Raw genomic sequence first — 22719 nt, forward strand, 5'->3', positions numbered from 1 at the left:
GTGGCTAGAAATTTGGGGAAGCAAAGTGGCCACAGATGTGCAAGTCAGCCAGGGTGCCCTCTGTCCCAGACATAGGAGTGACTGAGTCGGGGTGGGGTGGGAGAAAGTGGGGGAGGGGTGGCCGGCGTCCCAGAGGGGGCAGGGTATGGTTGGTGTGGAAGTCCGGAGCAAAGCTCTAAGGAAGCCAAGAATCTTGGTGGCCTCATGTTGTCCCCTTGTCTGTCTATCCTGCCCTCCTCTGCCTCTGCCCGCCCCCACCCCCCCTTCAAACAAGTGGCTCTCCCAAGGAGTTTCTAGAAGCCGCCGTGAGCGAGCGGGGTAGGGGGTTCAGGTGGTGGCTGGATGCTGGAGTCAGGAGTCAGGGAGGCCAGGAGCTGGGAGATGGAGTTGGCTGACCCCTCCTGGGGTGTGGCCCAGAAAAGTGGCAGAACGAGCTGAGGACTCCGGGTGCAGCACTCTTCCTTGGGTGGCCTGGGAGTGGGGCCATCAGAGGACCCCGCGAGTGGCTAGGGTGTAGCAAGAGTTGGTGGGGCAGCTCGAGGTCTCAGGCAGAGACCAGGGATCCCTGTCCTGGGCCGGGGGGCTGCCCCCTCCCCTGGCCTGGCTCCTGCCGCCCGTGCCGCCGGTGAAACGCTGTTGACATGTCCTGAATTATTAAGCACGGGGTGGGCTCCGGAGCACATGCTGAGCGGAGCGGCTGGGGCTGCGCGGCGTGGCGGAGCAGCTCACTCGCTTGCTCGCAGGGACACACGCAGGGGCTGACAGCTGTGCTGGTGCTGATAAGGGAAGCCACAAGGAGACGATCGAGGAGAGAGACAAGCGGCGGCAGAGGCAGCAGCGGCAGAGGCAGCACCCGGGCTGCGGAGCTGCTGGGAGTGGGAGTGACTCCCCCACCTCGGGCCCCCACCCTGTCCCCATCCTCCTCCAGCTTGCCCTGAGTTTAGAAGAACAGCCGCTGCCACCACCGGCACTCCGGAGGGCACCGGGGGCTGCTGGCCAGGGAGGGACCGGGGCAGGGAGGCTCTGGCCAGTTCCAGCAGCCGGGGACAGATGCCGATCGAGATTGTGTGCAAAATCAAATTTGCAGAGGAGGATGCGAAACCCAAGGAGAAGGAGGCCGGGGACGAGCAGAGCCTTTTGGGGGCTGCGCGGGGGGCAGCAGCACCCCGGGACCTGGCCACCTTTGCCAGCACAAGCACTCTGCATGGGCTGGGCCGGGCCTGTGGCCCAGGCCCCCACGGACTTCGTAGAACCCTGTGGGCACTGGCTCTGTGCACCTCGCTGACCGCCTTCCTGTACCAGGTGGCAGGCCTGGCCCGGGGCTACCTGAGCTGGCCTCACCTGGTGGCAATGGACCCCGCCGCCCCAGCCCCAGTGGCGGGCTTCCCGGCGGTCACCCTCTGCAACATCAACCGCTTCCGGCATTCGGCACTCAGCGACGCTGACATCTTCCACCTGGCCAATCTGACAGGGCTGCCCCCCAAAGACCGGGACGGGCACCGAGCCGCCGGCCTACGCTACCCGGAGCCCGACATGGTCGACATCCTCAACCGCACTGGCCACCAGCTTGCCGACATGCTCAAGAGCTGCAACTTCAGTGGGCATCACTGCTCCGCCAGCAACTTCTCCGTGGTGAGTCCTGCCAGCTGGCCCGCCTGGCCCGGGGCGGCTGGAGGGTGGTGGTGGTGCGTGGGGGCATCCTCAACGGGGTTTTCCTTCCTTCCGCCACCAGAGGCTGGCCTCGAGTCTCCCCCAAGCCTGGTGTTTCCCTCTGGCTCCCCAGCCATGGAGCTGGGGACACCCAGGGGCTTACCCTGGCGCTGCTGCTGCTCCTCCTCTTGGCTTTGCTGCCACCGCAGTGCCCAGGTCTGGGGCTGGGGGTCCTGGAGGGGCCCAGGGGCCCCAAAGCTGGTCAGCTTGCAGGGAAGGAATGCACCACGCCAAGGCTGGGCCAACTGACCCCACTTTTCTTCTGTGGCTGCTGGGTTCTTCTCCTCACCAAATGAGGGTGAAGGGGAGAGGTTGTGTGGGGGGTTCCAGCAAGGGAGGGCCTCCGACTGCCTCCCAGGGAGCTGGCCCGGCCGGCGGGCTGGATGGAGAGGATCTTCGTGTACACTGGGTGTCAGTGTCTCTTCTGTCTCTGTCTCTCACACACACCCCCTTTCACAGACTCCCTCACACATCCCTCTTTCATGCGGCCCCTCCGGCTTCTCCCGCGTTCCAGTCCCTCCCTCCGTTTCCTGGTTCCTGCTGCTCCCTTGCCCGGCTCTGGCTCTGACACTGAGAATCACTCATTCACTCTTGTGTGCATGGCTCACCCTCACTGCTGCCCAGCACACACACACACACACACACACACACACACACACACACACACACACACCTATGGCTCCAGGACACAGTTTCCTGCACACTCCCTGTCACACACACGCAGTGTCCCTGCCATTACACTCACGTGCACACCTGCACACCCACACAGCTAGAGAGCTACATATCTCTGTGCCCACATCCCAGCTCTTACTTAGCTGCCAAGGATCACGGGGTCATGCTGTGGATGCCATGCCCTCTTGTGATACCCCCCATCTCTCTCAACCCTGCTCCCCATGTGGGGACTGCTGTCACCATCTCTCACCATGTATGTGAGTGTGTGTGTGTGTGGGGGGGGGGCGTCTTGCATGCTGTCTGTATGTCAGTGCTCCATTCACCCAGTCAGGGCTTATCTATTATTCCTGGTGCCTGGGATGCCTGTCCCAGTTCAGTTTACTCCCAGCATTGTGTATGTGAGTGTTTTCATGCGTGTTACCACTGCCCAGATGCATATGCACATATGTGTTGTCGACATGGTACCCACTCCAGCCCAGCCTCCAGGGCCAGCCCAGGAGACGGGGGACTTTCCCTCCTTATGGCCAGGCCACCCCTACCCAGGTTCTCACTCACTCACTGCCTCAGTATCACCAGGAAACATGCTCCCACTGGGTGCCTGCCTCCCACCTGCAGCCTCGGGGTCCTCCTGCCATTGGGTAGGAAGGGGGGAAGGGGCAGAGGGAGAGGGGTGTGCTGGGACAGGAGTCAGGGCACTGACCTGTCATCCTGCTACAAACCCCCTCTTTTATGAAAAAGTCACTGCTCCCAAAGCCAGAGCTTGAGTGTCCCCCAAAAGAGGTGGGGAGTGCAGTGTGAATGTGGACTTTCAGATCCGTGGGTCCTTCTATATGGCATCCTCACCCGTCTGAGGTGGGGGGACAGAGCTCAGTCTTAGCAGGTGCTGTTGGGGCAGAAATCAATGGGCGCTTTGTGTCCCTGAGCTGGAGTTTGTGTCCCTGGCCCTGGCTGGGGTGGGAAGGGAAGGGAAGGGTGATGAAACCCCGGCGGGAGGGAAGGGGAGGCAGAGATAGAGGGATGGGGAAGCAAGGTGAGGGAGGCAGGGGGTTCCTGCCTGGCCTTCAGGAGAGGAGCAGGTGCCAGAGGATATGGGAAGAGGGAGTCCCCTGTGCAAGGCTGGCGAGTCTGAATCCTGGGGATGCCCCAGCGAGAGGAAGGTGGATCTCCCACAGGCCCTTGTGTGCGCTGGGGCTGGGGAGAGGAGGATAGTACAAGTGTGTGGGTCTCAGCTCTGGGGCTGCGGCAGGACGATGAGGGGCAGAGGGGCAAAGCAAGCATCGAGGGGAAGGAATTTCTCTTTGGATAGTGCTCCCCCTCTCCCCGACCCAGCCTAGACCCCATACCCTCTGCCTGCACCCCTTCCCCCATCTGCTGAGTGTAACTCTCTCCGTTGGACCTGGCATTCTAGGGCTGAGGCTGCGGCAAATTCACAGGGTCTGGGATTATGGCTTGTGATGGGGGTCCATGAACTATGGCATTGAGGAAGACGGGGTGTATTGTTGTGGTAGATGGGAGAAGTGGCATGGGGTCCCTGATGAGGGCATGAGGTCCATTATGAACTGTGGTGAGAACATGGAGCCCTGATAGAGATCTGGGATGGATGGTGGGGAGACGGGTACAGGGACCGGTTGGTGGAGAAACGGCCAGGGCGTGAGTGGGGAGATGGCCAGTGACAGAGACACGCTTTGGGTAAGGAAGGGGCTGTTGTGTGTTTTGTGTTGCTTTTCCTGTTTCCTTCTTTCCACTCCCCACTCTGCTGTGACCTTTCCTCCGGAATCCAAGTTAATAAATGTCACATTTTCCAGCCTATTTTTACTCTGGGTAATGCACCCTCCCCCAGTCCCCTAAGCTGCTGCTCTTGCTTCTGTTACCACTGCGATTGCTCCCCACCACTCCCACTCCCACGCTTCCTGATATCCCCTCGCTGACTCCCAATCAGCTACTTACTCAGTTAATCAACATGGTGTTCTGAGCACCACCCTGGGCCAGGCTTCCTGCCAGGTGCTGCAGGGACAACAAAGAAGGGAAGCCCTAGTGCCCAGTCCCTGTCCTCAAGCAACCTACAGTCTTGTGGTGGAATGGGGACAGGGCCACTCAAAAGCTTAACCAACCATGCAAGAGTTAACCAGCCATGCACACCAAGCGGTGTCATGAGGTGCCAGGATTAATTGCCAAACTAGGTACATGGATGGTAAGAGCCTGAGTTCAGAGAGGGAGGCTACTCTGGGCCGAAGAGAACTGGGAAGGTTTAAGGAATGAGCCACGCTGGGCTGGGCGAGGTTTGGAAAGGAGAAAGGGGAGGGGGGAGAGAGAGAGAGAAGATGGCTCCTGGATGGTGAGGGTACTCTGGCCTCTTCGCCCATGATGCCCTCCACCTAGCCTACCCGGCTCTTCTCCTCTTTCCCTTCCCTCTCCTTACTCAGTCTCATACCAAGCCGCTCCCACCTCCACCTCCTAATTTCACCGCCACCTATAGTCTCCCCTTCCTCCCTGATTCCTTCCGCCGTCTGGTACCCCACCCCAGTGCTCCAAGCCCCATCTACGCTTTCCCCTCTGCAGCTTGCTCTCAGCCTGCCCACTTACTTAGAAGGCAGACATCACTGCTTCTTCCTCCGAGGCGTCATCTCTTTAGCTGTAAAATGCAAGGATGACTCTAAGACTCAGCATCTCCTCTCAGCTGGGGATTGCACGGTGTGGCAGTCAAGTGTGTGGGTTCTGGAGCCAGACCATGTGGATTCGAACCTCAGCTCTACCCTTTAAGCTGGGTGCCCTTGGAGGAGTCAAAAAGCTTCCCTAAGCAACAGATTCCGTAGTCATTCAATAGAATATTCGAACCTAAAAAATGTGGGTGGCTGTGAGGATTAAAGAGGTGGCTTAGCCCACTGCCTGGCAGGCTCATAGTGTGCACTCGGGAAGTGTCAGCTGTTAAAATGCCACCACCCCAACTCCTGGCTCTCTTTAACCTGGCTGTTCCCGGCACTGCCTGCCGTGTTCCTACCCAGACACTGGCATCTTCCCTACTCCTTCACCTAACCTTCCCCCTTTCTCACCCTGAGGCCCGCACTCCCCTCTCCCCTATCATGGCATTCCCATGCTTAGCCAACCCTCCCAAATATTCATGCACACGGGCACAGGTGCAGGAGCGTGAGCACACACTTGAGATCACCGCTCTCCCACAGGACATTGTGTGATGACAGAAATGTGCTGCCCCACATGGTAGTCACTAGCCACCCCGGCTATTGAGCATCTGAAATGTGATTAGTGTGACAGAGAAAATGAATGTTCAATTCAAATAGCCTCATGTGGCTCGTGGCTGCCGTATTGGACAGAGTAGCTCTGGTCCTGGGAACGAGGTTCAGACTGCCTGATTGGGTGGGGCTGGGAGCTCCAACTGGTATCAAAGAACGTAAAATGACAGCTGCGGGCTGTGCCTGGCATCCGATCTCTGGGCTGAGGTCCCAGGTTGAGCTGAGGATAGCGCCTGTGTGGGTACATCGAGGCGTTTGGAAACACCACGAGAACAGTACACCTTTCTTCCCAGGTGCAGGATGTGACACCTTGGTCTTTTCTCTTCCATTCTGCTGTCTGGGAAATTGAGGCGCAGGGGAGACGGAGAATCCTCGAGGAGGCAGGGGTAGGACCCTGCCCCTCTCTGTGGGGTCCAGGCAGCCTCTAGAGCGGCAGGTGACCAGGGACCTGTGGGCGCTTCACTGTCTCCATTCCCTCTGGGCTCTGACTTCCCTCCCCCTTCCAACCCTCCTTCTGCACATGCTGGTGACTGCCGAGACTATTAATCACTCGCCCTGTTCTCTTCCTCTCTACTAATCAGGCACAATTAGACAAGGCCTCTTCCAGCTGGGCAGTCCCCCTCCCTGTCCTTCTCCCTCCTCTCCCGGCTCCACCCCAGCTGCCACCAGGACAGCTACGAGGCAAGGGGAGCAACATGCAAGCCCTCTATCATTCTCTGGCTTCCTGGCCCCCAATTCGAGGCCCCTTAGCAAACCCCTGCCTTCTGTCCAAGCTTCCTCCTGAGCCTGTTCCCTTCCCTGGTGTGGTGGGGCCCATATTGACCATCTCTGCCCCCTATCCTTGGTGTGAGAGGGGCCACTTCACACATATCCCACTCCATACTTTGCCACTGGCTCCAAGGGCCTGAAAGGGGAGGGGGGGGAGGTATCTACTGAGGTTGGTTCAGGGCTCTTACTACCTCTAATCCCCACCCCCTAGCCCTCTGTCCTCTCTGGTCTATTTTCTCCTGAGGCATGAAACTTGAGAACATTTAATTCAACATCTAAGTTCAGGGCTGGTCCTGCCTTCAGGAGCCAGGCAGGTCAGGTCGAGAAGGGCATGCAATTGGGAAGGGTGGGGTCTGAGGAGAACTGAAAATCTCTTCCAATTTGTCCAGAGAAGCCCTGAGCCTTGATTATTTTAATAACTTTTTTCCTGATTAAAAAATAAAATAATACTCTGAGGGCTACCTTGAACTCACAGATTGCAGAAACCCAGTGTACTAGCCCTCATCTTCCGCCCTGCTACTTGGCTGCTGCCCCCAGGCCCTCCTGGAGGGGGCGCTCTCAGACTGGCTGCTTCTCATTGGCCAGTGGAGATGGCAGAGAGGGATGTGAGTGGTGTTGGTGGAGCAGCCAAGGACAGGGGCTGTTACTGTTACAGAGGACTGGTCTGCAAGGGCAGCGGGAGGGCTATGAAGGACGCGCCCCACCCGGCCCCACTCAGCAGCCCTGTGGCCTCTTCATTAATCAGGAATCAGCCCCGAGCTGGGCTCATTATCAGCTCAGCGTCTCGCGGCACTGCCGGAAGATGCTGATTAGCATTTGAAGAAATGGCCCCCATGTCCCCCTCTTCTCCCCTACCCGTGCGCCTTTCTGGACTCCCACCACTGCCCTGCTGCTTCCCGGAGGAATCTGCTCCCTCTCGTGGCTGGCGGCGGGGTTGCCTCTGCTCAGCCCAGGCTGGGGCAGGAAGGATCAGGAATGGGGGGCAGGGAGGTGGGAGCACCCGAGGGAGCATCAGAACCTCAGGGTTGCTCAGGTTGAGACCCCTGGGCAGAGGGGAGGGAGTGAATGCCGGGTGCAGACATGGATGGTCAGGAGAGTTGGACAGCCACCCTGGAGGAGGAGGAGGAGGAGGAGAGGGCAGCCTCAGGCTGGTGAGTTATCAGTGTTTCCCTGCCCTGCCAGGCTCCCCCAGCAATGCCACCTCCTTAAAGCAGCTGGGGAGGGGACAGCCAGAACCATGGACAAGAAGCCCGAAGGCGGTGTTTTGGGTTATTATTTTTTTGCAAATCATGGTGCAGGCTTGGGGTCTTGGAACCATCTCAGATGAATGAGGGTGGGAAGGCAGGAGAACAGAGGGGGGTGGGGAGTGGAGGGGAGAAAGGAGGGTTCAGAGGGCTCTGTTTTCCAGAGGGGTAGAGGGTGTCTACACTTCTTACCGTGGCTCCCAGGCCAGAGGCTGGCAGCGCTGAACCCCCCCCCCCCGCACCCCTAAATGTTCACCATGCCCTTGGGACAGCGGTTTGGGTTGGAGGGGGAGCCGTTCCAGCGAGACAGGCTTGGGCTGCAGCAGCCCAGGCAGCAGCGAGAGTTCAGAGAGGAGCCACCGGATGATTAAGGGGAAATGGAGGATTGATTTAGGAGGAAAGATTAAAGGAGCTAAATCCGTGGCGCTTGGCTCAGCGGTGACTAAGCGTGGACAGGATAATAGCTTACAAATGTGTGAAAGGTGTAAATACCAAGCGGGGGGAGGGGCGGCGGCTCGGCGGGCCAGGGGGGCAGGGACGGGGGCTGGGCGGCCCCGCGAGGGCTGGGGACCCTTGGGCGACTGCCCTGTACGGCTGGCCCCTCTCCAGGGGGAGGGAAACGGAGTGTCGGGGAACCCCAGGTTCCAAGGAGGGGTTTCGTTTCTGGGGCGCAGCTTTGCTGGCCAGGCGCTGCCCTCCAAGTCCCATTCCCGCCCGCTGGGGACCCGAGGTGGAGGGTTCAAATCCCTCCCGAGTCCCTCCGCGCCCCTCCGCACCAGGCCTTTCCCGCCGCTCCCAGGCCCGCCAGCCGGACCCGACTCTGCAGCACCCTCTCCCCGGCCCCCGCCCCGCCCGGCCGTCCAGGCTCGCGCCCCTCGCCCCTCCCTGGGCGGGCGGGGGGCGGCGGCGGCTCCCTCCGCAGTGGAAGCCTCTGGCGCCGCTGTGTGCGGAGGTCACTTTGCCGAGGAGCCGGGAGCCGAGGGAATGCAAATGAGGCAAACCCAGGGAGGAGAGCTGAGGAGCCCGAAGGAGACGGGAGGGAGGGCGCTCGGCGCGGTGATGGATGCCTGCCCCGCGGGAGAGAGGAGGGGCGGAGAGGAGCGCGCGGCGCTGGGTGCGGCCCTCTGGGTGCGGCTCTCTGGGCCGGATGGGCCGGGCGGGCCGGGTCTGGACCCCAGGGTGTCTGTGCGGGGTGGGATTGGGGGGCGGTGGGGACAGTGGGGCCCTGAGTGGCGCACACCCTCCCACCCACCGCAGTCGCCACTGCCACTGCCACCTCTCAGTCTTGGCTCCTAAACTCCCGTCGGGCCGGGGGGTGGGGGTGGTGGGGTGGGGGGGACGGGGGCTGGGGGGCGTGTGCTCCACGGTGTAAGCAAAACTCTTAACGCTTAACTTTGCTTCGAGGGGCGGAAATGTCGGGGAAGGACCGTGTTACAAATTAAAAATACTCCCGCCTGGAAAGTTGACTTTTTAGGGTTTAAGGCCTAGGCAACTGTTACCTGGGAATAGGTTTGGCTGTTTACCTGCGCCTGGCGGTCCTGGGCGCTCCTCTCCGGTGGAAACGCGCGCTGGCCTGGGGTCAGGGCTTTCTTCCGCCCGGCCCCAAGCTCTCTGGGGCTCCCAGCTCCAGCTCAGCCGCAGCCTCAAGTCACAGGGCTTAGACCCGGCTCCTACTTTTCTTCCACCACCGCTCCCACGTTTAGATTTGAACAAACCCTGCGCCCATTTCCTCCTAGACCCACAGCACTTCCACCTCAGGGAGGAAGTCGCTGTGAAAAGCACTTGGGTGGCATTGGGGGTGAGGGCGGGGGGACTGTGTTGGCCGTGTGGTAAGGGAGGGGGCCAGGCCTGCTTGGGGAGTGGGTATTCTCCCTCTGACTGGCACGGTCTGATGCCCCTCCTGGGTGGGCAATTGGGCTTGCTCTGAGGAGCTTTACTCTCCCGCCCAGTTGAACCCTGATTCCACTGTCAGAGGACTGGTACCAGCCCCCCATCACAGCACCAGTCACTGCTACTAATGGTCTGTCTGTGCCTGTGCGCTTGGAGTTTTGTTGCCCACTGTTTGCACCTGGCTCAGAGTGTAAGTGCTCAATAAACACCTTCTGAATGAGTGAATGTCTCTGCAGCCCCACAGCAAGCTCCTTCAGGGCAGAGGCTGTCTGTTTTGTTCTCTGAATCATCCCCAGTACCAAGCACAGCACCTGACACACCGCACAGGCTCAAGTGTTGGGCTAATAAGTGTTGTTAGAATCCTCGCCGTTTCTTGAGCACCTACTGTTTGTTGGTGCAAGGCCAGGTGTATCTCATCGCACAGTGGCTGTGAGCACAGACCCAGCGCCAGACTGCTTGGTTGCCTCATTGCCTTGACCTGGCAGCCTCCTTGCCTTCTCTGGGCCTCCTTTCTTGTCTGTAAAGTGCATATGATTAGAGACCTCCAGTTTAGGGTTTTTTTTTGTGAGGATTGAGGAGTTAATAAAGCACTTAGGACTGTGCTTGGCACAGAGGGAGGCTAAATATATGTTAGCTGTGGCTCTTATTTATGTACGTTGTTTCTTTCCTCGCAATACCTCTGAAGGGTGTCTCTTATTACTTCCATTTTACCGGATGAAAAATGGAGGATGCAAGAGGTTAAATGACTAGTCACATCCCACAGACAATAAGGGCAGGGCCCACGTGTGAACCACATTGGGCCTCTGGCCTGTGCCCTGGGTGTTGCTTCCCATCTGGTGGGGGAGCCCGAGCTCAGAGCCTGGGGGGGTCTCGCTCTGGCAGAGCTCTGTCCTCTATGAAAGCGCCGTCTCTCCCCAAATGCAGAGAAAGCCTTTGCCAAGGTGCATGAGGCCCTGTGAGAGGGGGTCCGGTGGGAATCCAAGATCGAAGTGGCTGCACCATTTTGGCAGGAAGTGCGGTTGCCCCAAGGGCTCCCCCTTTTCTTGAGCACGTACTACGTGTTACTCTGAACTGAGCTCTAATCCTTGTGACTATCTTAGGAGGAGGAATCCTATTCCTCTTCTACAGATGAGAAATCCAAGGCTCAGAGAGGTGAAATCACAAGCTAGGCTGTTCGTTCAAGGTTGGTGGCAGTCAGGATTTGAGCCCTGCTTGTCAGGCTTCAAGATTTGTGCCCCTGCCCCTAGGTTATGAGCTTAGGTGGCTCCATTCCTGGCACCGTATCCAATGGTTGATCTCCGCCATAGCTTGGTTCTTATTGGTCTCTACAGCACTCTTATTGTACTGATATTGAGGCATCATGTATATGATTTCGCTTTGCAAATGGCTTTCATATATATCGTCTATTTTGAGACTTACAACCACCCTGTGAAATAAATCAAGCAGGAATTTCTGTCCTCACTTGACAGATGAGGAAACTGAGGTCCAAAGAAGTCAATAAATCACTTTACTAACCAAGCTTCCACAGGCTGTCAGTGGTGGAGCTGGAGCTGGGACCAGGGTCTCCTGATTCCCCGGGGGTGACTGCGGTTAGTGGAGAAAGCTGGGGCCACTGGGTGGGGGGACTGGGTTCTCATTCTGAACTTGCCCCCCTTTTCTCTGCGTGTCCTTAGATATGCACCTTGCGTCTCTGGGCTTCTGTTTTGGCCTTTGTATAGTGAGGATCTGGACTGAGTGACTTCCAAGTTCCCCCTTGCAGACACGCCAGGTTTTTTGAGTTGCTGCCATCTTTCTTCCTCTGCCCCTGGTGAGAATAGAGAAGGAGGCTTCGAACCTGGGCTGGGAGCTCTCGGACCTGGGGGTGCTAGTCACAATCCAGGGTATATGCAGGTGCATCCCCTTCCACTGGACCCCAGGGCACTGCAGGCTGAGGGGCAATGATCCCAGGGGCCTAAGTACTAGTAAGAGACTGGACTGCAGCAGCAAGAGGGCTGATGGAATTTGGGGGGAAATGAAGCTGCCATGGAAAAGTGGGGGGTGTTGTGCCAGGGCCTTGGCAGAGGCAGGGTGCCCAAAAGGCAGCAGAGATAAAGCCCAGGCTGCAGATTAGCTCCGGGATTAGCCCAGCCTCGGCTGCTCCTGGCTGCTTCTTATCTCCTGGAGGCTGGGCCCGCTCCCTCCAAGCTCTGAGCCCTGGACTTGCTAATTGCCTGTTAACCCCATGGTCTCTGTGACTGCAGGGAGGATGAGGGGATGGGGAGGGATGGGAGAAAACACAGCCAAGCCAGCCAGGGGAAATGGGAGCTGTGGATAGATGGAACTCAGGGGGCTGAGAAAAGCCGCCACTTAGATCTCTCCCAACCGTTGATCATGGACTGGGGCAGACCTGGAGAGAGGGCAAGGTGAAGAAGAGGAGCATACCTAGGGAGGGGTTCCTGGCTGGAGGGGGAGCAGCCTCAGGCCCAGGTAAAAGTCTAAGAGGAACACAAGAGGCAGTCACTGGACAGCTAGACTAAGCAACAGACAGAGAAGAAAGGAGGAAAGCAAATAAGGTAGAGATATAGACAGCAAAGGAACAGGGTGCGAGGTAGTGGGGGAGGGGTGGTGGTAGCCAGACCAATGGGAGGGAAAGACAGAGGCCAGGGGGATGGACAGGCCAACAAAAGGCCAGGGGCAGAAAAACAGAGACCAGATGGACTGGAGGCTGAGAACAGACAGGCCAGGAGGAGGGACTTGAGAGACAGACAGATCAGGGGACAGAGGCCAGGGAGACAGACCGACCCAGAGCTGGTTCAGGCTAACACTAAAGGGGGGTGATCCGGGAGTGACAGGTAGAGGCTGGCCAGAAGGAAGGTGGGGGAGGGCCCCAGGGTCTGCATGCAGTGCAGACAGAGTCTCATCAAGCAGCTGTCCAGCCTAGGGCCAGAGGGCTCTGGGAGGCCACGTGCTCAGGCTAGGGCCAGGAGGGTGGACCTGGGGACTAAGGCAGAGAGCAAGGAAGGGCAGAGAAGAGGAGGGCCTTTTGAAGGAGGAGGTGGGGTCTGAGATGGGGACAGGGTCCAGAGGCAGAGGGCTGGTGGTGGGCGATCTGGAGATAGCCCCTGACCCATCGCGTCACATCCTGGCCTGGAACCTGCCCCTTCCCCTGGCTGAGCCCTAGCCTCTCAGCACCTGTGCACATGCTCTCCTTTCAGGCCTGTCCAGGGGGAGAGAGCAGTGGACAGCAGTGGGACCTGAGTGGCCGTGCCGTCTCCATGGAAGAGGCGGTGGCTGTGCTGCCACAAATGTTCTGCCACTTAGGAGCTGGCGGCTCCACCTGCGCTGCCTGCCTGACCCAGGGGCCGTCTCCAGAGCAACGTTCTGCTCTGCGCAGCAGTCGGGCCTGACCCAGGCTGTGCAGGTGGCCTGGCCCTGCCTGTCTGGCCTGTCCATTTCCTGCAAAGTATACCCATCAGACTCAGATTCCTTCTACCCATCTCCCTTTGTCACACCCACTCTGCACAGCCAACTTGAGGCAGGGGTGACAGATAACCACTCCCCTCCAAAGCCATCAGAGCCAAAGCCTCCCCGATGGGCTTGGCCCTGCACAGGGCTGAGCTCAGGGTCATGCAATGTGTGTCTGTGTGTACACGTTGGAGGTACCTGAGTCATTCATTCGCTGAACATACCAGGTGTTTTATAAGCATTCTGTTTTGGCATCGGGCTCAGTTCTGTTTGAATCTCTGCTGTCATTTACTTGCTGTATGTCCTTAGCCAGGTCACTGCCCCTCTCTAAGATTCCTCATCATTAAATGGAGGTAATAATATTTACCTCATGGGGTTGTCTAGGCAGCTCAAAGGAGAAAATAGATCAAAGGCACGTAGCACAGGATCTGGTACTAAGTGGGGCCATTTGATAGTGTTCACTCTGCACTTCTTCCCTCCATCTCATGCCTCCTTCTGCAAATGGCACTGGGCTCCGGGGATGCCAGGATGGTAAAGTGGGGCTCCTGGCCTCAGACAGTCCATAGTCCCACGGATGAGGCTGAGATGTGGGAAGACCACGAGTAGCCAGCAGTCAGGGCTCTGCCGAGGTGGTGCAGCATGCTGGGAGACACGAGTGAGCAGTTTACTACGCTGGTCCCCACGCAGCTCATGCCTTGTTTAGCCTCTCAACTGGAGCGTATACTTAAAACTGGCTGCATCAGCAAAAGCTGATTCCAACATCTTGGCCCGGAATAGGAAGAGGGTGGGTGCTTTAAAATTTGGGGCGAATGTTTATGTATTCCCTTCTGCCTTTCCCACACCACTGGGGGCCCAGATAGCTGGCACCCAGCCCCCTTCAGGATGCCCCTCTCTCTGGGGAGAGTGCTAGTCTAGCAGGTGGTTAGGAATGCAGAATCTCAGTCCTGCCCCCTAACACATTCAACACAATCAGAATCTGCATTTACCGAGATCCCTGGGTACTCTGTGTACACATTGACACATTGACATTTGAGAAGCACTGATCTTGGAGCTTAGGCAGATCAGCTCCCCTCTCCAAGCCTCAGTCTCCTCACCTGTAGGACATAGGGTGGTTGTGAGGATGCAGTTGGAAAGCATATGCTACCCATTTGGCACGGTGCCTGGGCCAGAAAGAGGCTCTGGAGCTGCCAGCGATGTCCACTACTGCCCCACAGATGGACACATGGCAGGCAGTTGGCCGGGGTGACACAGACAGAGTCAACAACTGGAACCCAGAAGACAGTGAGGGTGCAGAAGGAGGAGGGGAGGGACAGGCGAGGGAGTGAAGAATTGAGAGGCAGCAGATCTGGAGAAGAAAGAGTGAGGAGGGTGTAGAGAGTGGAGAAAAGGGGATGGGTGTTGGGTCACATATCAGCGGAATGGGGCAGAAACAAGGGCTGAGAGTAGACTTGGTGGGGGGTCGGACACCCACATCTAGATGAATTACACTCCTCCCACTGATGAGCTGTGTGACCCTTGAGCAAATCCCATCACCTCTCTGAGCTGCGGTTTCCTGTCTGTAATAATCTGGCTAATTCAAGCGGCCTGATACCAGGGTTGCTGAGTGGGTCGAATGGGACAGCAGTGGGTGAGGCCCTGTTGTGTAAACTGCATGGCGCTTGTTTTGTTTTAGGAACCTGAGGCAGAGTATTAGGGTGATGGAAGACTGGTGTGAGAGGGGAGGATCAGGAGGGCGATTCACCTAGTGAGGGATGGGAGACCTAACCCTGTCCCACAACCAGATCCTCATTCCCACTGCTCTCAACCCAACCCCTCTGCCTTCTGCACCCTCCCTCTGAAGCTAGGCATTTAGTGTATCTTTTCCCTTACATGCCTCATGCCTTCTTCCCAGTTTTGCCAGTGTAGAAATGTTCCCAAGGAGAGGGGAGGCGGAGTGAGAGAGAGTGATTGAGTGCGCCGACCCCTGGCCCCCTGGGAAGGTGCTGCCTGTGATGGGTTTGACACGGGGGGGGGGGCGGGGGGGGGCTCTGTGCGGTGAGGCAGGCAGGGAGGGGCGGGGGACTTGCATCCACTGCTCCCTCAATCTCCTCCCCACCCCAGCTGCTGAATACATCTCCACCACAGCTATGTCCCAGCGGAGCCTCGACTTCCATCCCCAGGGCGCTAGTGCCATCTGGTGTCTATGCTGGAGAAGTCTCCGCAGAGTTAGAAGATGGGCTTTGTTCAGCGCTGCAGTAACTGCTTATTAAACAGCTCTTGCCCAGCCCGTGTGGCTAAATGGTTGCAGTGGACTCCAGGAGGTCACGGTTGGATTCCCAGTCAGGACACATGCCTGGGTTGCAGGCTCGGTCCCCAGTGTGGGGCATGCAGGAGGCAGCTGACCAATGATTCTCTCTTATCATTGATGTTTCTGTCTCTCTCCCTCTCCCCTCCTCTCTGAAATCGATAAAAAATATTTTAAAGAAAGAGTCCTTTGTGTGCCCCTCCACCCCCGCAATGGGGCAGGTGCAGTCTCTTGGTGGGGGAGAGATGGACATTGAACTAAGAGACAAACAGATAAACAAGATCATCTCAGGTCTTGATAAGTACTTTGAGCAAACCAACAAACACGTTGATTGACGGGTGGAGGTGGAACTGTGCACGTGTGTGTGTGTGTGTGGGGGGGGGTATATGAGTGTGTAGTGAGGAAAGACGCTTAAAGCTGAGGTTTAAGAGGTGAACAGCTAGCCCTGCCAAAATGGGAGGGGGAGGCATTCCAGGGGAGGGACCCAAGTGAGCAAAGGTCTGAGGAAGGAAGGCGTACCATGAGGTTGAATTTGTCAGAGATCTGGCGGGGAGTGGCAGGAGAGGCAGGCAAGGGTCACGTCACACGCAGACTTTCAGGCGAGGGAAGGAGTCGGGCTTTGTTCTGCAGGAAATGGAAAGCCATTGTTGGGCTTTAAGCTGACAGGCGACTTGGGTGGAAGGAGCACTCTGGCTACTGTGTGAACGGCCTGGAGGCAGAGGCAAGGATGGGCGAGGGGAAAGCAGTTAGAGGCCCACTGCTGTGGCCAGGTGGGCGATGAGGTGAGAGGGGGGACACAATGTGGAAGGAAAGTGGATGAATTCTAACTAGGTTTCAGACGTAGAATTGCCCAAAACAGTTGCTGGTGAGGGAAAGGGAGGTTTCAGGGATTCTGACTTGGGAAATTTGGTAGATAGTGGGGCCCTTCCCTCGGAGGAGGAGAATGGTGGGGCGGGGGCAGGATTTGGGAAGATGTCAAGAGTTCTGCTATTGTTTGTTAAGCTAGAGATGCCTTCAGTCATCTAAGGGTATGTCAGCTGAAAAGATGGAGCTCAGGTGAGAGGCTGGGCTGTAGATTGATTCCTGGAATATGGGATAGGGCTGCCCAGGCAGGGAAGGGGGTGCAGGGAAACCTAAGTCTAAGGAGTGTTAGCCCTCCTTCCATCTCCCCTTCTCTTCTCCTTCACCTGCAGGTCTATACTCGCTATGGGAAGTGTTACACTTTCAATGCAGACCCGCAGAGCTCCCTTCCCAGCCGGGCCGGGGGCATGGGCAGTGGCCTGGAGATCATGCTGGACATCCAGCAGGAGGAGTACCTGCCCATCTGGAGAGAGACAAGTATGCAGGCAGGAAAGGGACAGGGCCACCCTGGGGACTCTGGCCTGGGCCAGCTGCCAGGGATGGCTTTCCAAAGGTCCCCCTCTCCACTGTGCAGATGAGACATCATTTGAGGCTGGCATCCGCGTGCAGATCCATAGCCAGGAGGAGCCACCCTACATCCACCAGCTGGGCTTCGGCGTGTCCCCAGGCTTCCAGACCTTCGTGTCCTGCCAGGAACAGCGGGTGATCACCTCCAGCTGGGCACTGGGTTGGGCCCGGGGCTGGGCCTTTGGGCTTAGAGGGGATGCTGACCAGACCTGCCCTCCTAAGCTCGCAGCCCACCAGTCCACCCAGGGACTTTGCTGGGGCTGTGGGCACTGGAGGGCCAGATGGTACTCCTGGGCATGACCCCATCATGCCCACCTCTGCAGCTGACCTATCTGCCCCAGCCCTGGGGCAACTGCCGGGCGGAGAGCGGGCTCAGGGAGCCTGAGCTTCAGGGCTACTCGGCCTACAGTGTGTCTGCCTGCCGGCTGCGCTGTGAAAAGGAGGCCGTGCTTCAGCGCTGCCACTGCCGAATGGTGCACATGCCAGGTGGGCACCCACCACCCTGCCGACCCTCTGTGCCACCCTGCCAGGCTCCAGAACCTCCCGGGGCAGAGGACTGCTCATGTGCACGGGCAGGTGCATGTGTGCAACATGTGTGCATGTCTATACCCATGTGAGTGTGTGTGTTTAGGATTTTATGCATGTTTTCACACATGCACATAAGCATGATATGTATTTATATGCACACGTGACCATGTACGTCTATACCTGTGTACTTTTGGGGGTTGTGTGCACATGTTTCAACCCATGTATATAAATGTGTGTGCATATGTGTGCACACAGGTGCATATGTTTGTATGTCTATATGCATGTGTAGATTTTCATACTTATATGCTTGAGCATGTATACATTCATGCATGCATGTGTGTGTGCAAACGTGCACATCTTGGGGGCATGTGTGTGCACGTGTGTGTGCATGCACAAGTGTGCCCACATTTGGGAATGGGGTGGGACAGAGGGGATGGAACCGTAGACTCCAGGAATAATCTTCTCTCCTTTCAGGCAATGAGACCATCTGCCCACCAAATATCTACATTGAGTGTGCCGACCACACACTGGGTCCGTGCTGCCTGCTCCCTTTCCTGCCTCTCCATCACCCTCCTCTTCACCTCTCTGTCTGCCCTTCACCTAACAACCTTGGCTCTCCTCCTCCCAGTCTCTTCCTGGGGCTTCCTCCTGGGGGTTGAGCCTTATCCCATACCTCCAGGGGTCTGAAGACCTTTGCAGGTGTGAACATTTGGGTAAGTGGAGGCAGCCGGGTGAGGGGTTGCAGAGAACCCAGGCTTCTAGGTTTGGTTCAGCAAATGAGCTTGCCTCTCTGGGGAAGTGAAATGACTCCTTTCTTGGTGTAAGGAAAAATGCATTGCTGGCTCCCAGTGTGGGTAAGGCAGGCCCCATCTGTCCATAGGTCCTGTCTGATCTGCACTTCATTCATTCATTCATTCATTCATTCATTCATTCTACAGACATTTACAGCCTGTGCTGGTGGTGAGAGTGGGAACAAGAGCCCTGCTCTTGCAGAGCTCACTGCTGGGCAAGGCTGTGGATAGGCATCAAGACACAGTGTGTTAGTCCTTGGGTAGGGGAACCTCAGGGATCCGACAAGGCCCCAGGGAGGGGCATGCACCTGGGAAGGCAGGGAGGCTTCCTAGAGGAAGTGACAGAGACTGAGACTTGAAGGGTACGTCAGAGTCACCCAGGTGGAAAGGGGACATGTTCTAGACAGTAAGAAGAGCACATGCTAAAGACCTTGTAGCCAGAGAGAGCGTATGTCTGGGGCACAGAAAGATCAGTGTGGCTGGAGGGCAAAGCACAGAGGAGGGGGTGGGGAGAGTAGAGGAGGCTCTGGGAAGCCAACAATGGCTTAAGGCAAGGCAAGAATACTATCTGATTTTAGGAAGGTGACTCTGATTAGATGTAGGAAATGGATTGGTGGGGAGTGAGACTAGAAGCAGGGTGAGTCGGAAGAGCATGGCAATAATCCAGATGACGTGGCCAGGGGAGGAGAGAAGTGTTGGGCTTGAGATGCTGAGGCAGTAGAATCACATTGAGGCCTTCCCTATCGCACACACCAACTGTGGCAAGCAAAGAGGTGGGTGAAGCGTGTCTAGTGAGGAAACAGGTGTGTGAGCAGGGATAAGTAAACCACAAGGGATGGTGAGACTTCACAGAACTAGCAACACCAGGAGGCTTTCTTCCCCCAGGCCTGGATGGTGCAGGAGGGGAGACTCCTGGAACTCACAGAGAGAGCTGTGGTTGTCCGAGAGGGCTGATGGGCAGGAGCTGTGGGCACGAGAGGAGGAATGAAGGCTCTGCTAACTATGGCCTGGCAGTAAGGAAGCGGGGAAAGAAATACCCTGGTATCTCTCCCCTCCTGGCCTTCTGACCCTGCTGGGGCCTCCCATTGTCCAGAACCAACCCAAAGCCAGAGGATGAGGGAGTCAGGTGATGCATTTAGCAGAGCTCAGCCTCCTGGGCACAGCTAAAGACAGAGAATGGAGAGTGGATCTGAAGGTGTGAACAGAGAAAACCCAGCTTACTAAGCATACAAATCCTGTCCATCCACTTGTTCTTTTGTCTCTCCATCTGTCCTTCCATCCAACCACCCATTCATCCCAGCTTCCTCTCCAAGTCCTTTGTGTGTCTGAGGCCTCATGTGCTTGATTAGCTCTGACCCATGAGGACCTCCCTCCCTGCTGCCCAGGGGGCTGGGGACAGAGGGCCAAGCCTGTGGGAGGGTGCCGGGAGCATTGTCTTCATCTGCTTTGTTGGGTAGCCTGAAGTTGGTCCAGGAAGGGACCTTCCCCCGACCCCCATCCAGTGTCCTCTAGGCAGTGCCAGTGCTGGCCAGTAAAAGCCCTTAGTGTGGGCATGGCTGCCTCAGGACAGACTCTGCAGCTGGTGGGCCTTTGGGCTACCCACCCCCACCCCCACCCCCACTGCAGTTGGTGCCTCTGTGTTGCAGACTCCCTGGGTGGGGGCTCCGAGGGCCCGTGTTTCTGTCCTACTCCCTGCAACCTGACCCGCTACGGGAAAGAAATCTCCATGGTCAGGATCCCCAACAGGGGTTCAGCCCGGTACCTGGCCAGGAAGTACAACCGCAATGAGACCTACATACGGTATGTGTGTGCATGTGCGTGTGTGTGCGTGCGTGCGTGTGTGTGTGTGTGTGTGTGTGTGTGTGTGGTGGAAGCCACCTTCACAACCGGTGCATGATGGAGACGGGGAGTAGGCTGCATCTTTGTTAATAATGAGTCTTCTGCCAGGAATGCTTTCAATCCTTTTCTTCTAACTAACCCCCACCCATCCTCCAAGTCACATCCTTTGTCTCCACCTCCGGGGAAGTCCTTGTTGGTCCACATGCCTTTCATTTGAGCAGCCACAGCACCCTGTACCTATCTCTGTCATTGCATGCACCCATTGTTTTAGAACCCTCCGTTTATGTGTTTCCTTCCTCAGCAACCTGGGGCTGTTGAATGCATGTTGAGTGAATGCTGTGCTGAGGGAGCGGAATGAGGAGGGGCCACACTAAGCACTGGGTCTGGCACCCGGCAGCCAGTCTACAAATGCTGAGCATCCTCTGGCTGCCAAGCCCAGTGCTGGGTCCTGTGAAGACAGATGATTATGATACAAAACCCATGCCACAATTTGTGGATGAGCCCATGTGTGAGGGTGTGGTATGCTTCTCAGGCCCCAGGAGAGATTAATGTGCATGGGGTAGGGGAAGCAGGGTAGGCATGAGCTGGGCCTCTGAGGACCCTGGGTCTGTGAGAGGAAGAGAAAGGAGGAGAGAGGGGTGGCATCCCAGTTAGAGAACTGTGTGGTGGTGTGGAGATTGGCCTGAGTAGGAGGGGGATGAGAAGCAGGTAAGAAAGCAGATTAATAAGAAGGCACAGTGCAACAGATTGTGGGCAGTCTTGGAAGTCTGGAAGAGGAATTTTGGAGTGGACTGTTGGGCAATAGGGAGCCACTGAAGGTTCTAGAGAGGTATAGGGATGAGGCAACATAAACACTATTTGCTGCTTTGGAGGAGACAGGCGGGAATCTGCAGGCCCAGGCATTCTTGCTCTCCCAGGCCTTTTGATAGATAACCCTCAAAGTGTGAAGCTAACATGTACCTGGAACTGCCTCCCCTCACAGCCTTGGGGAGTCTGAGGGTAGTCACCAGCTTCTCTGCACAAGGGGTCTCAGAGCAGCATCTGCTGGACCTGGGATGTCTCTGCCAGCCACCTCCTTGGAAGGTGGTCCCACATGGACACTGCTTCCTGCCTCCGCAGGGAGAACTTCCTGGTCCTAGATGTCTTTTTTGAAGCACTGACCTCCGAGGCCATGGAACAGCGAGCAGCCTACGGCTTGTCAGCCCTGTTGGGTGAGACCTGGCTCAGATTCCATGGGCATGGGTCAGCTGGGCCTGCTCCCTCTGACCCTGCTTTCATAATCTCCAGGAGACCTCGGGGGACAGATGGGCCTATTCATCGGGGCCAGCATCCTCACTCTACTGGAGATCCTCGACTACATCTATGAGGCAAGGAAGGGGCCTGCCGGGGGCCACCACACAGCTGGTGGAGGATAGGAAGGGCCTGTGGGAAAAGCAGAGGGGCAGTGTGGGCTTCCTGGTGGAGCCGGCTGCCAGGAAGTCAAGCTCTGGGTTCTTTGCCAGGGTCCTCTGACTAGAAGGCCTGAGGGTGCTGAGAAGTCAGGAGAAGGGGGTGGGGGAAGAGGGTCGGGGTGTCCTAGTTGGGGTTTGCTGGGTAGCAAGTGCTATAAGGTGAACCTGGCTAGTCTGTCCTTCTCCTCTACCAATACCAGGGAGAGATGCCAGGATATTTCTTCCCCCGCTTCCTTACTGCCCTTCTCTACCAAGTTTCCCGAGCCCACAACTGTCCCCTCTCCCTGAACCCCAAGGTGTCCTGGGACCGACTGAAGAGGGTGTGGCGTCGTCCCAAGACCCCCCTGCGGACCTCCTCTGGGGGCATCTCCACCCTGGGGCTTCAGGAGCTGAAGGAGCAGGTGAGGATGAGCCCTGAGAGGATGCAGCCAGCGCCTTCTCCCAGGACTGAGCACCCTCATGGTTTCTGTACCAGCCTGAGAGGGGTTCCTGGGCTCCCTTGGAGCCTCTGCCACAGGAGACAGGGAAAGGTTGGCTGTGTGACACTTGGGGGCATGGTTTGAACTCTCCCTTTTCACCTTGCAGAGTCCCTGTCTGAGCCGGGGCCGGGCTGAAGGTGGGGGAGCCAGCAACCTGCTCCCCAACCACCACCACCCACACGGCCCTGCGGGAGGCCTCTTTGAAGACTTCGCTTGCTAGGATGATGCTGTGTCTAAAAGGACCAAGGCATCTGGGACTCCTCCCTGGATCCCCAAAATAGTCTCCTCCTGCTCCCGGGACAGAAGGCCTGTGGGCACCCAAGGCTGACAGGGAGAGGGTGGTGCTCACTGGGAAGACACTCAGTTCCTGTTCTCACCGAACCTGGCGCCAGCTGCTTCGCACAAAGGTCCTTCTTGTCCATACCCCCTCCCGAGGTTGGTGCCTGGGGAGAGCTGGAGAGCAGACCATGGCCCCCCGTGGAGGAGAGAAAGGGAGAAGAGAGGGAGGTGGAGGAAGTGGCCAACCCCAGAAGGGGTGGAACCCTCTGTACATTTGTATATATTTAGGGAGGACAGGGTGGGGGTGGGAGTACAGATATAGAAGGTGGGTGGGGCTATGGGGGTGGGTGATTCAGTGACAGCCAGGGTCCCAGCCCTAGAGTGTCAGCAGGAGAGGGCGGGCTCCCAGGAGTCGGGACTGCTGGGCTTCTCCTACTTCCTGCCCCTCTCCAGGCCCAGCTCCATGGAGGCAGGGGGAGCAGATGGCCCAGCAGGCCTGGCCCAGCTCCCAATTCCCCCTGTCCCATCCCCACCCCCAGAGTCCCCTCCACAAGGAGCAGGCAAACCTTTCAGACCCTGGCTGAGCTTGGGGGTGGGGAAGAAAGTTTTCTCAGGCCTGCGTCTCCAGTCTGGTTTTATAAGTGCTGACGAAATTAGGAATAAA

The 22719-nt window shown here is 57.4% G+C and overlaps 1 protein-coding gene across 2 annotated transcripts; it reads left to right on the forward strand.

Moving 5' to 3' along the window:
- Positions 1 to 1050: 1050 nt before the first annotated feature.
- On the forward strand, positions 1051 to 22535 carry ASIC4 (acid sensing ion channel subunit family member 4; the record flags this gene model as incomplete). 2 transcript variants are annotated; one of them, XM_079783276.1, is made up of 10 exons in its annotated part: positions 1051 to 1632; positions 16454 to 16598; positions 16696 to 16823; positions 17012 to 17174; positions 17691 to 17747; positions 19654 to 19807; positions 20966 to 21057; positions 21134 to 21213; positions 21594 to 21698; positions 21883 to 22535. In XM_079783276.1, the coding sequence occupies 10 exons, from the start codon at positions 1051 to 1053 to the stop codon at positions 21994 to 21996; spliced, it is 1620 nt and encodes a 539-aa protein (XP_079639402.1). In that variant the 3' UTR covers positions 21997 to 22535. The 2 variants fall into 2 exon arrangements, with proteins under 2 accessions (XP_079639402.1, XP_079639403.1); XM_079783277.1 differs by lacking the exon at positions 17691 to 17747.
- Positions 22536 to 22719: the final 184 nt, after the last annotated feature.

This window comes from Cnephaeus nilssonii, assembly GCF_951640355.1.
Source record: "Cnephaeus nilssonii genome assembly, chromosome: 10".
Lineage (NCBI taxonomy): Eukaryota > Metazoa > Chordata > Mammalia > Chiroptera > Vespertilionidae > Cnephaeus > Cnephaeus nilssonii.